General features: G+C 38.1%; 1 protein-coding gene across 2 annotated transcripts in view; it reads right to left on the bottom strand.

Moving 5' to 3' along the window:
- The window catches only part of CNKSR2 (connector enhancer of kinase suppressor of Ras 2), a 144,177-nt gene that overhangs the window by 103,007 nt on the left and 25,708 nt on the right, over positions 1–15,462 (bottom strand). For both annotated transcript variants that reach the window (XM_035115478.2, XM_035115480.2), the window contains exons 3-4: positions 7,711–7,913; positions 3,231–3,318 (exon numbers count right to left, since the gene is read on the bottom strand). In XM_035115478.2, coding sequence (XP_034971369.1) covers positions 3,231–3,318; positions 7,711–7,913 — 291 coding nt within the window. The remainder of the gene's footprint in view (positions 1–3,230; positions 3,319–7,710; positions 7,914–15,462) is intronic.

The raw sequence follows: 15,462 nt of genomic DNA, 5'->3' as shown, positions 1-15,462 counted from the left end.
GGAGCATCTCTACTCCCATCGTTCAACCTGGACACTGAGATCCAGCTTTGAGTGCCTTCTGGTAGCTTCCTCATTGAGAGAATTGAGGTTACAGGAATACAGGCAGAGGGCTTTCTCGGTAGTCACGCCCACCCTGTGGAATCCCCACCTGTAATATGTCAAGGAAATAAACAACTATATGACTTTCAGTACATCTGAAGGCAACCCTGTATAGGGAAGGTTTTAATGTTTTATGTTTTCCTGTGTTTGATGTTTTAATTTGTTAGAAGTTATCCAGAACGGCTGGCAGCATAAAAATATAAATTATTATTATCCTACCTATCTAGTTATTCCAGGATCTACCTACTTACTTCCTCACTCATTGTTTCTTGCTTGTCCCGTGTGAAATGCATTACAGTAATTTTCATATATCTTTCTCCTAATGAAATGAGGTGAATATGCGGGAAATAACTGAAGGCACTCACACCTACACTAAACTTAAAGATGGAAGCCTATTGTATTATCTACATAAATGTCAGCTGAAATGTCTAGCAAGTAGGTGAAAATGCCCACACAGCTGTCTCCCAGGGCAATATTCTTTCCCTGTTGAAGTATGAGAAGGCACTAATAAGCACTAAGACAAATAAATGTGATCTTTAAACCACAGGAAAAGCCACTGGAAGCCTATCTCTTTTCTACAAATGGAATTTTTAAAAATTAAACTTTTAAGTTATGAAAAGACCTTGACTGTACACATAATTTATTATATAACTTGTGAAAAGGCTCTTGTTGCCAGGGAGATAGACTTAGGACAACCAGTTCTATGCACAATGCTTATAGCAATGTGGAAACCAATCAGATTTTTGTACATGCTGCTTTTCAAAAATATATATAGAAACATAAAACACAAAGCCCCTTTCCTCCACCTGAAGCAGTATAAGCAAGGGGCTTGTGGGAACAAGATGAATAAAAATAACATTTCACCATTCTGCTGTTCTGAAACCCCTAATCAACAAAAAGTAGATGAGGCTTTCAACACCTATCTGCAAGAGGGCTTTGTGATTACAGTGGTACCTCGGGTTACGAACACGATCCGTTCCGGGTCGCAGTTCGTAACCCGAAAAGTTCGTAACCCGAACCGCCATTTTGCGCATGCGCAAAGCACTATTTTCGCGCTTTGCGCATACCCCGCACGCTGCTTCTGCGCACGCCCGTGCGGCAAAAATACTTCCGGGTTTGCGCAGTTCGTAACCAGAGTTGTTCGTAACCCGAGGTGTTCGTAACCCGAGGTACGACTGTACTGTAGATTCCAAAAGGAAGCCTTGGAAGCATTTGGATGCGAAGAAAAAACAACAGACCCTAATCTAGAAATATCTTTCTCCCCCTCCCTGCAACCTTCTTAAGGTATGTTACCTTACCCTGCATACCTCTTAAGGTATGTTAGGAAGCTGCAGCACTATTTTATCAGGTGAACACATCAAGAAGAGACAATCCATGCTTTCCTAAGTACCAATATTAAGTAACTGCTTGAATGGAATGTTCAATGTTTCACTGATACTTTTACATAGAAAAGAGCATAGTTCAAGAACACATGATCCACTTTCATGTGTGGATATTATTATTATTATTATTATTATTATTATTATTATTATTATTATTACTGCTAACTCACCAAAATGGCTTCTATATATATGAATTGTAGGGAAAGACTTATAAAATGTATTTAACTAACCATGATTTATTGAACTTATTTATAAAAGATTATAATTGAAATACGTACGGCAGCTCTAAAACCTGAATACAATTTGTCAAAATGCAACTAATAAAGTAAATATGTCCCAAAAGCCCCAAACCACCATATTTCTCAAGCACAGTGAACAAGTAATAATTAAACCAAGAAACCCATGCCGCAAACCCAATACATTTTATAAATGCCTTCAAACATAAGAATGAATGTAAGAACAATTGCATAATCCCTGCCATTATTTGATTTTATATAATCTCCATGCAGTCAAAGTGGTCTTCCAAAAGTAGTCCTTCAGATAAATTCTGTCATAAATCTCAAATGCTGTGAACTAAAAACAGGTATGTGATACCTTCAATATTAACTACAAATTTTGATGAAGTATGATAGTCCCCAATTAGCATCACAACACTTCTAAATGTAAACAATAAAACATGGGTATTTAATTTAAATTGTATAATGAAAAATACACAAAATTTACAAGACAATTATTGGTATTATCCTATGCAATGGAAATCTGTCTACACAATGGGACTTCCAGTTTCCTTCTCCCACCCCTGGCATGCCACAAAAATCTGCTCTAGAATGTCCCCCAACCTTCCAGAGCAGATTGTGTGCAGGAGTGTGCAGGGGGCTGCAGCAGGGGGATGAACAGGAACACTAGCTGCATAAGAAAGCACTGCTTGCACTAACTGAATCTCACCCTCTGTCCAGCCACAGAAACACAATAAAATGTAGGCTGTTTGTATTATAATGAATGCATGTTCAATTAAATCAACATTACTTGTAGGTAACTTACTGTATCTCAAATAAGTAGGGGCCAACTTTACATGTGCAGAAGCAATCTTTCAAACATGCCAAAGGGGCATGAGGAAAAATGAGACACCGACTAAAGTAGGCTATAATAAAATACAGATGGGAGACAGCTATGATCCTGATGGCTGATTTTTCTCCACTTTGGTTCCACTCACTTCTAAACTAATATGTTCATATGTTAGTGTTAAACTGTCTGGTGGTACTGTTCCTTCTTTATATTCTTTAATAAATAAATCAACAGTGTATATTGATTCCTTCCACTCCAGAAAAGTCAAATGTGCAAATTAATAAATTGTCTTGTTATAGTGTTATAGGTAAACAGCCATAAAAACAGAATACTTTCCTCTTCATTGGGGAGGGGAGATTAGATTTTTATTTAATAAATGTATATCCTGCCTTCTCACAAGGTGGTGAATGAAACATCTCTAAGATACTGGAAATGAATTACTTAACATTAAGAATTCCAAAGAATACAAAATTTTCTGACACATTCTTCCTCTCCTCTCCCTACAAGGAAATGAACATAAAATGAAGTATTATAAAATTACCAGGCAGGAACTGGCAATGTAGATATCTTAGTCATTAAGCAAATAAAAATGGTTTGACTATAGAGGAAACCTCTGTTTACAATCTTTACACAAAATGCTTCTTTTAAAATAAAATTAAACAAGATATGAAGGTGACCTCGTACCTGCTGTACAATAGTTGTTAATTCAAGACAGAGCTGTATGACATTGTTCCTTGTTACAGAATAATCTGTCACAGCAGCAAAAGGTGATCTGAAAAAATGAAAAAGTTTAATAAAATGAAATCATGGTTTCTCTTTAAGTACCAAGTATACACAGACAACTTCAACAATAGTGTTTATGAAAAACAAATATGCTACAGTTATATACAAAACACCAGGCACAGGCAAACTCGGCCCTCCAGATGTTTTGAGACTACAATTCCCATCATCCCTGACCACTGGTCCTGTTAGCCAGGGATGATGGGAGTTTTAGTCCCAAAACGACTGGCGGGCTGAGTTTCCCTAGTCCTGTAATACACTGCTTTGCAAGCAGGTACAGTACAAGATCATTACATGTGGCCACTGCTGAAACTTACTACTTTGAAGTGTTTTATATTCATAAATATGACATTCTGAATTGTCAGGACTTAATAAGGGTATTATCATCCTATGGCTTTTGAAGTTTTCCAAATGGATAAAAATAGCTATCTACAATATTTGTGTATTTTGGAGAACATTGAAAGAGAAAAAATATCTTCTACCACCTGAAGCTGGAACTAAATTTGAAGGGAGAAGATTAACCATACCCTCCAACCACTAGGCAAAACTGGTTAATAACCAGAAAAGAAGAAACACATTGGTCCCCAAAGAGAACAAAAGACAACATAAATTTATATAAATGTTGTATATAATTATTTGTGTAGATGAAAATTCCTCTCATGCCATTCTTTGCTACTCTAATACAACATTATTTACATCCCAAGGCAGGAATGTTGCCCCATTTATTGAACTGATTTAGGCTGCACTATGAAATACAGCACTATGATTGACCTTAAATGAAAGAAATGTTTTGGTTTTTTCCCCCTTCATATAAAGGGACATTGGAAATTTTAATTACTGGTACACAACTTCTACTACCGGTAAGTGTGAATTTTTCAGCTTATGATCCTTGAATCTGAGGGACTCATTTGTTATTTTTTACTTTTACTACCCATATAAAAATCAGGTGTGTACGTGTGATAACCCTTTCCCTCCCCCTCTGTAGTACCCCTTTTGATTAAGTTTACAGACATTGACTTCTCAAGGCCACCCAGCAAACTTTGTGACTGAGTAGAGATTTTCCTTTAGATTTCCCAGCCCAAGTGCATTCTATACCTATAACTGGAACCTGCTGCATACTAATGCAGTGCCCAAGGTTCCTCTTCACTATTGCAATCAGTTAGCTATGCCCACCTCTGTTATGCCCCATTCCATTATCCTACATTTCTTCCCCTACTCCCCAACTGTCATATAGCATTTCAAGGTCACTCAACACATTCATTGGCTTGTTCTGGGGGGGTGTTCAAAAGCCTTTTTCTACTTCTGCAAAACCTCTTTTAAAAACAGAGGAGAGAGAAAATAAACATGAACATTTTAGCATGGGCACAATATTAACCACAACACATACCAGAAACATAGCACATTTTCCAACCATCGTAAGTTATGTCTCCTTCTGGACTTTTCTACACCACTAACGGCAACTCTACCCCATTCTGACTTGTAACTTCCATTCAAAGCACTTTAATCTTCAACATTATCTATATTATGAACTACCACAGTCTTTTGAGCTTTTTAGCATGCTCTATTAGAAATAAGGGGAAACGGGAGGAAAGATTTATCTCAGACAATCAGGTAACAGTGTTTGGTTCTGGGGCTCTCATTAGTACTTTTCTATAAAATGAGACAGCAGAGTATAGCTACAAAAAGAATCATGTTGAGTGAAATTCTAAGCCAGATTCTTTTAAACTCTTTCATGCATGACTGCCAAATTATAAAGAATTGTATATTAAGCTTGCTCAAGACTTTCCATCTCGATGATATTTTTTAAAGGACATTTCTTTGATAAGTTCCTGGTCCTATACTTCTCACCCTTTAAATTTGTTTCAGATGGAAATATGAAGCATTTGTAAAAAAAATATTCTCCTGCCATCTCCCCTCACTTGTATTCAACACTAAAAGCATGGAAGGATGGGGAAAAACAACAGAAATCTCAGAGGAAACCAGTGAGTTGAAGGAAGGGTGAGGTGTAATGCTGCTGCCAAATGGAGCAGATTTAAATACTGCAGTGAAATGGCTGTTTCAACAGGTGGACCAGGAAAGAGTGAAGTGGTCCTAAAGAAAGCAAGTAAAAAAAAGAACCTTATAAATATTCATCTCATTCTTAACATATTCTACAGCACATTAGCTTTGGAGGCTTTAAGATTGGGGAAGCATGAACACAGGAACGAGACCATTGAAGCCAATTATGCAAAAAGAAAACAGTATTACATGGTATGAGAAGGAGGATAGAACAGGATATATAAGAACAGTTAGCAACCACAGCTTCTAAAACAACTTTCTTCCACAATAGTAGGTACACAAGATGGAGAACTTTACTATCCATGGTAAATCACTTTCATTTTTGCTCTTTGGTATCTTGTTAAAATGTTGTTAGTGTGAGTTTCTTGCATTGGATTTTAAGATTCACATACATGATTAGTAAGGTACCATGCCGTGCAGTCTATTATTCCAAACACTGCAGCTGCTAAACTATTGGGCTCCTGATAACATATTGTAGATCAAATATTCTATTATCTTCTGAAAAACTGCAGGGTATCGAAGAGTAAAATATAGCTGTATAGATCCTTTAACAACGGGACAGCAAGCTTGGGCAATGCTCTGTTACATGTGTGTCCCTACAATGGCAAAATGTTTTAAGCTACGGGATAGAGGCAGGTAACCACTAACCAAAATGAAGAAGAAGAAGAAGAGTTTGGATTTGATATCCCGCTTTATCACTACCCGAAGGAGTCTCAAAGCGGCTAACAATCTCCTTTCCCCTCCTCCCCCACAACAGACACCCTGTGAGGTGGGTGGGGCTGAGAGACTTCAAAGAAGTGTGACTAGCCCAAGGTCACCCAGCAGCTGCATGTGGAGGAGCGGAGACGCGAACCCGGTTCCCCAGATTACGAGTCTACCGCTCTTAACCACTACACCACACTGGCTCTCAACCTTTCTCCTCCATGAATTCCTCCGTGCATTCCCCAAAGCTGTTTTTTCCCTAGGAAGAACATGTAGTTGTGGGTAACATGTAATTACCGCTCTTAACCACTACCACACTGGCACCACTAATATGCTGTATAAAGTTACTGAGTCTTCAAGAAAAGCAATAGAGAAGACTGAGACTTCATTTGGAAGTTCATCTCTGGAGAGATAAAGAAAGAAACAGAGATGCAGGTCTTTCTAATAATAGGCCTAATGGTAAGCAGAAGCACATACAATTAACAGGAATGTGATTCACTTCCAAATTCATCTACTCTTTCCTTGAAGACTTCCCCACTAAATACTGAGGTCAAATTTAAATGAAAGAAGAATGAGCAGGCAGAGTAATCCATGCCTGGGTTACATCCATATGGGATTTCTGTAACATGCTGTAAATAGGATATTAACTGGAGTTGGGTGCTTGGAGCATATTACCCCAATCATACCACTATCTTAGCTCTCAATTGGTTTCAGGGGATAATTCAAACTGGCAATATTGACATTTACATCTTTAATACTCTGAGCCAAATAAATATGAAGACCCACCTTTGAATATTTGTTTCTTTCCCCATTTTTACATTTAATAGCTACCATGGATGTGTGGTTCAGAATTTCACTCCACAGAACACAAACAGGGGTACCAATGAAGGTTTTCTTTCTTAGCTAATAGTAGATTGTGGAGCCAATTTTCATCAGGATCATGGCAAGTGAAGAAAGGGTTAACCCCTCTCACCATGCATTCTGGTCCTAATGAAAATAAAATGGAATTGCATGTAACAAATTTGCCTTCATACCTAGTTAGCCCTTCATATGAGCCCTACCTGCACTGAACATCTATGCCTTGGAATGCAGCAGGTAGCTATAGTCTTGTGTGCTGGAGTTTCATATTTTAGGCAGTTGGCCCCAAAGGCTATCATTCCTTTGCATTTGGGGGTTTTCTGGGTGGCCTATCTTGGTAGTTTTAATATTTTATTTGATTTGGGGGAATGCGGATTTTCAAACTTAAAAATAAGATACACATTTCAGTGAAATAAAAATACAAATGTTTCAATGAAACAAATAATAAGAAACAAAGTACCAAGACCTGTCATTATTTTGCTCCTTCCTGATGGGTGAAGACATATATTCCAAATATGGCAGAAGTTGTTTCAACATACTTTCTTTGCATTCTGAGGATTTGTCTTCAGGAGAGAAAACTTGTGTTCAGACAGTTTCTACCACACTTGCAGATCCAGACCGAATAGTGTAATAGTTCCTATTTTTTTAAAACAGGTAACTTACTTGCAGATATAACTTTATAATATAGAGTTCTAACAGCATATGAACATGTAGGTGAATCTGCATGACTAAAATGGTCATCCATGAAAGTCCTGAAATGATTTACCTGTCTAGCCAAGCCAGGAGACTTTTTGCTGCTCCAATCAGATCCACCACTGAGGTAAGGAAATCATTTGGTAATTTTCTGCTGGTTCTGCCATCATAGTGACCACTTCTCCTTCTTCCCGCGATAAAGTTCTGAAGGTTTTTGGCAGATGCATTTAGCTTGTGAGAAAGTGTCTTTAGGTTTTCAGTTTCCAGTCCATAGTTCTGCATTTAAAAGAAATTGGGAAAACAGTTAGTTCTTCGTCTTTATAGAAAGCACACAAAAAGCCCAAGGACGGTTAAAATCTAAGCATACATGGCAAATTGCTTTAAAAAGTTCTTGCATGCTTTGTTTCCAAAAAATATTGACAAACTCGGGCAGACTATATAATCTTTATCTAGGGAAAGAAACAAGTATACTTTTCTGATATCCTGTAAAGCAATTTTAAGCCTTTAATCAATTTAACCTCTCTATAGACCCACTTTCATCTGTGTGACATACAAACTGAAGTACTCTGTCAATACAGGAAACTGAATCTTGAATCTCATGTAGACGAAACTGTATCTACTAACTGCAGAAGAGGTGGCCCTCTTCTTGCCAGGGGCTAACATTTTGTATGTCCTCCAAGCTTGAAGTCAAAAGCCACATATTTACAGCAACAGGTATGACCATACTCATTCATAACCAACATATTCATGTTGTATAACCATGTGGGCTGCAGATGATTAACACTTGCCTTCCTTTGAGTAGCTTTTATCAATGTGTGGATATTTCTAGGAAAAGCTTCCAATATGCTGTGAAGCTTATCCTTAAAATATACTTAGTTACATTTTAAAAAACTTTAAAAAGCTTTTAAACTTTTTTAAAAAAACTTTTTTGCTATTGTTACTTAATAATCCAGATGTAGCTGTGGCTTGCACTGTGCACATGTGAGCTAGCACATTTATTTTAATAGTTGGTTTAACTAAATGGAGCACAATCAAAAGTAGACACTCCTCAGTGCCTTACAAACAATAATTTTCATGGGTGGCATTCAATTAAGTTTCACTCACAGCTGATCCATTGAAATTTATGAAAATGACTAAGTTAGATCCATTGATTTCAACAGGCATACTCTGAGTTAAATCCCACCTCATGTGTGTTATGCTTTGTGGAGTTTTAAATTGTGGTTCTGTCTTATTTGATTTACTTTAAATATTTGTTTGACAAGTTACAATAAAGGTGGCATTTTAAGAAAGAAAGTTAATGCTTGCAACAAAATGCTGAGTTGGAACACAGGTGCTCAACTGGGCTCTGAACCATTACCTCTTTTGCACAAGGATCCCCACCCCACCCCCAGCATGTACACAGCTCATTTTTAAACTAAGGAAGGGAAAATGGGATTGCCAAATTAATTAAACATACAATATAACAGGAACATATTTTTGTAAGTACAAATTTATTGACTATAATTGTTGTTGTTGTTTAGTCGTGTCAGACTCTTCATGACCCCATGGACCATAGCATGCCAGGCACTCCTGTCTTCCACTGCCTCCCGCAGTTTGGTCAAACTCATGTTCGTAGCTTCAAGAACACTGTCCAACCATCTCGTCCTCTGTCGTCCCCTTCTCCTAGTGCCTTCGATCTTTCCCAACATCAGGGTCTTTCCCAGGGACTCTTCTCTTCTCATGAGGTGGCCAAAGTATTGGAGCCTCAGCTTCACGATCTGTCCTTCCAGTGAGCACTCAGGGCTTATTTCCTTCAGAATGGATAGGTTTGATCTTCTTGCAGTCCATGGGACTCTCAAGAGTCTCCTCCAGCACCATAATTCAAAAGCATCAATTCTTCAGCGATCAGCCTTCTTTATGGTCCAGCTCTCACTTCCATACATCACTACTGGGAAAACCATAGCTTTAACTATACGGACCTTTGTTGGCAAGGTGATGTCTCTGCTTTTTAAGATGCTGTCTATGTTTGTCATTGCTTTTCTCCCAAGAAGCAGGCATCTTTTAATTTCATGACTGCTGTCATCATCTGCAGTGATCAAGGAGCCCAAGAAAGTAAAATCTCTCACTGGCTCCATTTCTTCCCCTTCTATTTGCCAGGAGGTGATGGGACCAATGGCCATGATCTTGGTTTTTTTTATGTTGAGCTTCAGACCATATTTTGCGCTGTCCTCTTTCACCCTCATTAAAAGGTTCTTTAATTCCTCCTCACTTTGCCTTGTCATGGGGAAGGGGCTTGAATAACTCAGAGAAGCTATGAGCTATGCCATGCAGGGCCACCCAAGATGGACAGGTCATAGTGGAGAGTTTTGACTAAACGTGATCCACCTGGAGAAGGAACTGGCAAGCCACTCCAGGATCCCTGCCAAGAAAACTCCATGGACAAAGACAAAGACAACAGGCATTGACTATAATATATGAGAGCAATTCTTATCCACAAAACTTGCTATTCGACTATAAGATCTCTGTCCAAGAAAATGAAAGTTAAGGATGCCAAAAAATGGCAGAAGAAAAGAACTGTGTCCCTCTGGGAGTATGTTTTCATTCTATGTGCTCACAATTTATTCCGATTAACCTGGCAAAAGGGAGTCTAGACTATAGCTATTATGAACAAAAAATCAGTGGGCCCATCTAGTCCAATGTCCGCTTCTTACAGAGACCAAACATATGCTTCTGAGGAAACCCACAAGCAGGCTTTGAGCAAAACAACACCTTTCCCATCTGTAGGACTCTTAGCAGCTGGTATTCAGAGGCACAGTGGAGATAAATAGTAGAGGTAAAACAAACCCATCATGGCTAGGAACCATTTATTGTCTTATTAATTCCCGAAACAAACCTTGTGTCACTTCTGCCCCCACTACCCTGTGATATTAGTTACAGTAACTTTAGGAGAAATAGAATGTTGGTAGATGTATGACAGTTGATGTGACAGTTGACAGTTAATGACGAGATGTTATGCTTTAGCTCTCAATTCCAATAGAAACATTCCAAAATCTCCGCTCAGGCATAAGTATAAAAATAGGTGCCTTTCTAGTGCTTCTTTAGCCAATACTAATCAATTTTCACAAATCCAGGCAGCTCAAAAGAATTATAACACCTCACATCTAGCAAGTTTTGGCAGGGGTGGGGATGGCTATCTTCAGGCACATCTGGCGTACCAACTTGACAGAATGGTTGGGTTTCCTGCTTAAGCCTTTCACAGTCCTCAGTAGCAGTGCAGGGACCCATAAATTAGTTTCGGGCACGAGCAAAATTTTGCTGGGAAATGGAGACACGAGAAAAACAGTGGGGAAAGCTCCTGCTCTTTCTTTCTCCAGACTTCAGCACAAGTGAGAGCTCAGGCAATATGTGTTGCTGAGCCTTGTTTTTGATTAAAAACCTGAGAAACTTACCCTTGGGCAAGATGGCAACTGGATGACTGATTATGTGAGAATTTAAAAAATAAAATAAATCATTTAATGTGTCAACACAAATAGAAGTTATTAATATTGCAGTTGTTGTATAAGGGATTGTTATTATGACCGGAATGTAATGGAAATTAATAAGATTCTGGAGTGCAGAAATGAAGCAAATAATCAACCCATCAATTCTAGCACATAGGCGGCCACCTTATCTAAATTATATAATTCAGTACTTGAACGACTGGTATTAATAATTGTACAGTGGAACCTCGCCGCGGACCCATCTGGAACGGATTAATTCACTTTCCATTACTTTAAATGGGAAAGTTCGCTTCAGTTTATGAACCCTTCAGTTTATGAACAGACTTCCGGAACCAATTACACCCATGCTTCGGGTTAAGTACGCTTCAGATTGAGTACTCCACGGACCCGTCTGGAACAGATTAATCCACTTTCCATTACTTTCAATGGGAAAGTTCGCTTCGGTTTATGAACGCTTCAGTTTATGAACAGACTTCCGGAACCAATTGTGTTCATAAACCGAGGTACCACTGTATTATGAATTGGTATTGCTATAATGAGTCTATTATTGGATTGTAATCGAAAACTAATAAACATTATTATCAGATTATGTGAGAAAAAGTAAGAAGTCTTTAAATAATCCATAACAATAAAGTGTCTCCATCTTATCATTTCACTTTATGCCACATAATGTATTATGCTAGATCTCTTTACCAAGGCAACTATGCCTTTAAAATAGCAAATTCAATTTATAAAAAAATAAAGAATAATTTATTATTATTATTATTATTATTATTATTATTATTATTATTATTATTTATACCCCACCTATCCGGCTTGGTTTCCCCAGCCACTCTGCGCAGCTCCCAAGAGATTAAAAACAGAATAAAACATCAAATATTAAAAACTTCCCTAAACAGGGCTGCATTCAGATGTCTTCTAAAAGTCAGATAGTTGTTTATTTCCTTGACAACTGATGGGAGGGCATTCCACAAGGCGGGCGCCACTACCAAGAAGGCCCTCTGCCTGGTTCCCTGTAACCTCACATATAGCAGTGAGGGAACCACCAGAAGGCCCTCAGAGCTGGACTTCAGTATCCAGGCAGAATGATGGGGGTGGAGACGCTGCTTCAGGAATACTGGGCCGAGGCCATTTAGGACTTTAAAGGTCAGCACCAACACTTTGAATTGTGCTTGGAAATGTAGCTACCGGGAGCCAGGTCCATTAATTGGGAGAGAAATCATAACTATCCAATGGTTGCCAGGCCCATTAATTACCACAGTCAATTAAAATTCTCTCTGAGTAAAAACAGTTTAAACTGTTTATATACCACCTTTAATCCTATTACACACATGCATAAATACTTGTATAATTTTCTTTGTATGTCACCTTTCCACAGTTCACACCACGCTCAAGGCAGCTTACAACATGAAAAGAACTAACTACAACATAACGAAAACTGTCATAAGCAATAAATAAAACATTAAAAACCCGTAACCAAACAAAACAATTTCAAAATAAAGCACCACATGATCTAAAATAAAGATTAAAAGAACAAACTGCAACAACCACCACAAAAAACCCAAACAACACCCCAGTGATCTTGAGGCAGCTCACAATGGTTTAAAATACAAAAAGCAAAAAAGAGAGAGCAAAACGTGAAATATAATTAAAATTGCAATCACCAATCCATCTGTTAAATATTATAAAGAACATGGCCATGTTTCCCTGTGCACAATATGCACATGCACAACCAATTCAGAACCCAGGCAGTCTAAGTAGGCAGCAGCTGAATGGCAATAGACGGTTCCACAACTGGAGTGCTATTGCCAATGAAATAGACCAGGCATCCCCAAACTCGGCCCTCCAGATGTTTTGGGACTACAATTCCCATCATCCCTGACCACTGGTTCTGTTGGCTAGGGATGATGGGAGTTGTAGTCCCAAAACATCTGGAGGGCCGAGTTTGGGGATGCCTGAAGTAGACTCTCCTCCCCATAGGATTGCTGGACTTGTTGGAGAATGAGCCAAATCAAGATCAATGCTGAAGTGGGCATGAGCTTTTTGTGTGTGAATGTGAGAGACAAAGACAGACAAAGAGAATGTATGCTATGGGGTTTTTTGTGTGTGAGAGAGAGAAAGGGATGGGAGAGAACATTTCAAGAACATGAATTAGACCACTGTTCTATCTAGCTCAGTCTTTTCTATGTTGACTAGCGGCAGCTCTCCAGGGTTTGAGGCATGACGGGGCGTAGGTAGGTAGCCCAACCTGGAGATGCCAGGGACTTTCTGCATGAAAGATAGATGCTCTACCACAGAGCTACAGCCTTTGCCCCTGGAGCATGTGCTGTATGTGTGACATGTTTGAATGCATATCTGCTAGCAGTGCATTCAGTGTATGCCAGTGACAATGGGTTCAGGGTAGACACACTAATCTTGGCAGTACTCACTTTCAGTTTGGTCACTAACATGCAGGTCTCAGAGGGTTGGTGAACAGCAAATGCAGCCCTCGAGTCAAAATAGATTATCCACCCCTGCCCTAGGCCTTCGTTGAATGCTTTCACAGTCACATCATGCACATTTCTCCACAAAAAGTTCATGCCAGAAATTTTACATAAGTAAGATTCCACAGTGCTCTTGGAATTTTGCTATAACAAATTAACATGGCCACTCTGAATTGGCACTTATTATGTGGAAACCTTTCAAAGAGGCTTCTTAGAGGTTAGCAATGTGGCACTATGACAAATCTTTCTTTTAAGAAAAGACTATTGATCCTATTCCCTGATGCAGTTCCTTCCAAACCCTTTTTCTTATTGTCCAGACAACCAGTTACTGGAAGACATTCTTTACTTATTTAGAAAAGGTATAAGTGCCCTCTTAGCTTGGGGCTTTATCTTCAACGTAGAATGTTACATAGCCATGTAATACAACTGTTATGTTCAAGATCCAAAACATGTCATGGCAGTCAAGTCTAAGGTTCTTCAATAAATCTCCCCACATATGCATATACTTATACATATAATCTGAGGAAAAGCTAGAAACAGAAGCTTTAGTAGTATTACAATAGAAAAACCTGTTGCAACTAAGGTTTGATTTCTCTCTCTCTCTCTCTCTCTCACTATTATAGTGTGGATGTATGCTTATAAAAATGTGATCAACAAACTTGAAATGTAAGATCTTATGTAAGCAATTGCACATCATCTTTCACAAGTGCAAGACACCAAATGGATCTCTGGCTGTTGCACAAGTGGGCTAGCAAAACTAGTCATCACCTGCTGCATCATTCATTTTTTAACCTATGATTTATATTCTGGTCTGCATTCTGCTAAAGATACATAGATTCACTGAATAAAATACTGACTAGAAACTGAAGGCTATGTTCCAAATCAGTAAACAGGCATATTATTACTACTGTCACTTCTGTTTTTTTTTCTGTATTAAAAGCTCAAGCTGTGTACAATGTTGTCGGATCCTTAAACGTATGAATGCAGTTTCTATCCACAGTGTCTGTTCAAGTGAACAAATACATGTTCAAGATCACTTGTGGCTTTTAAAATAACTAAAACAAAGGTGATCATGTGGCTACTTTACTTAATTCTTTCCACAATCTATGGAATGGACTGCAATATCAATTTATCCAACTTCTGTAGATCTGATCTCCTGTAACTAACATTTTTTTTACTAAATTTTCGGGCAACTATGAAACAATCTACCGTATTGTTAAGATCAGAATAATTATTTTACTTTCGTGCAGGTATAAGTTGAGGGAAATGTGAAAAGGCAATGTGACATTTCGGTAAGTATAATATGCATGTTGCTTTTACTAAAAGTACAAAGGATGAGAATAGATTTTAAAAGCACAATAGTTTTTATTATAAACATCTAAGAAGTAAAGCAACAGCAGGGAGTGGGACTCAGGAAGCCTAATATATAAAATCTACAGAAGCAATTAGCTGAGTGCTGCTGCTATTTCTGCTCTTATAATAGGAGAAAAAGTTAAAAATCCAAGAGCTATAATAGGAGAAAAAGTTAAAAATCCAAGAGCTATGAAGCTAGGGTGTTATGAAGGCCAGATATTTTTTTAATATCCAAGTTTAACAGTTTTACTTAAACTAAGATAGCTTTTTCTGAACAATGCTTGAAGTTCGACATGCAAAAAACATAATGTGCTTCAGGTAATGTCTTCATAACTTGTGCCTCAGGTAAAGTCTTGCATGTGTGATAGTTATGAATTAACAATTTAGAATAATATTTAGAAATTAAATCTATTTTTCAACACAACTCCAGCACGAAAGGAAAACAGAAGGAAGTTCTAGTGGAACAAGAGAATCAGCATTATTTTATTCTTTTTCATTTATAAATAAATA

Source organism: Zootoca vivipara, chromosome 4 (assembly GCF_963506605.1).
Source record: "Zootoca vivipara chromosome 4, rZooViv1.1, whole genome shotgun sequence".
Lineage (NCBI taxonomy): Eukaryota > Metazoa > Chordata > Lepidosauria > Squamata > Lacertidae > Zootoca > Zootoca vivipara.
The sequence above is the reverse complement of the archived record's forward strand: the minus strand, read 5'-3'. Positions and strand labels throughout refer to the sequence as shown.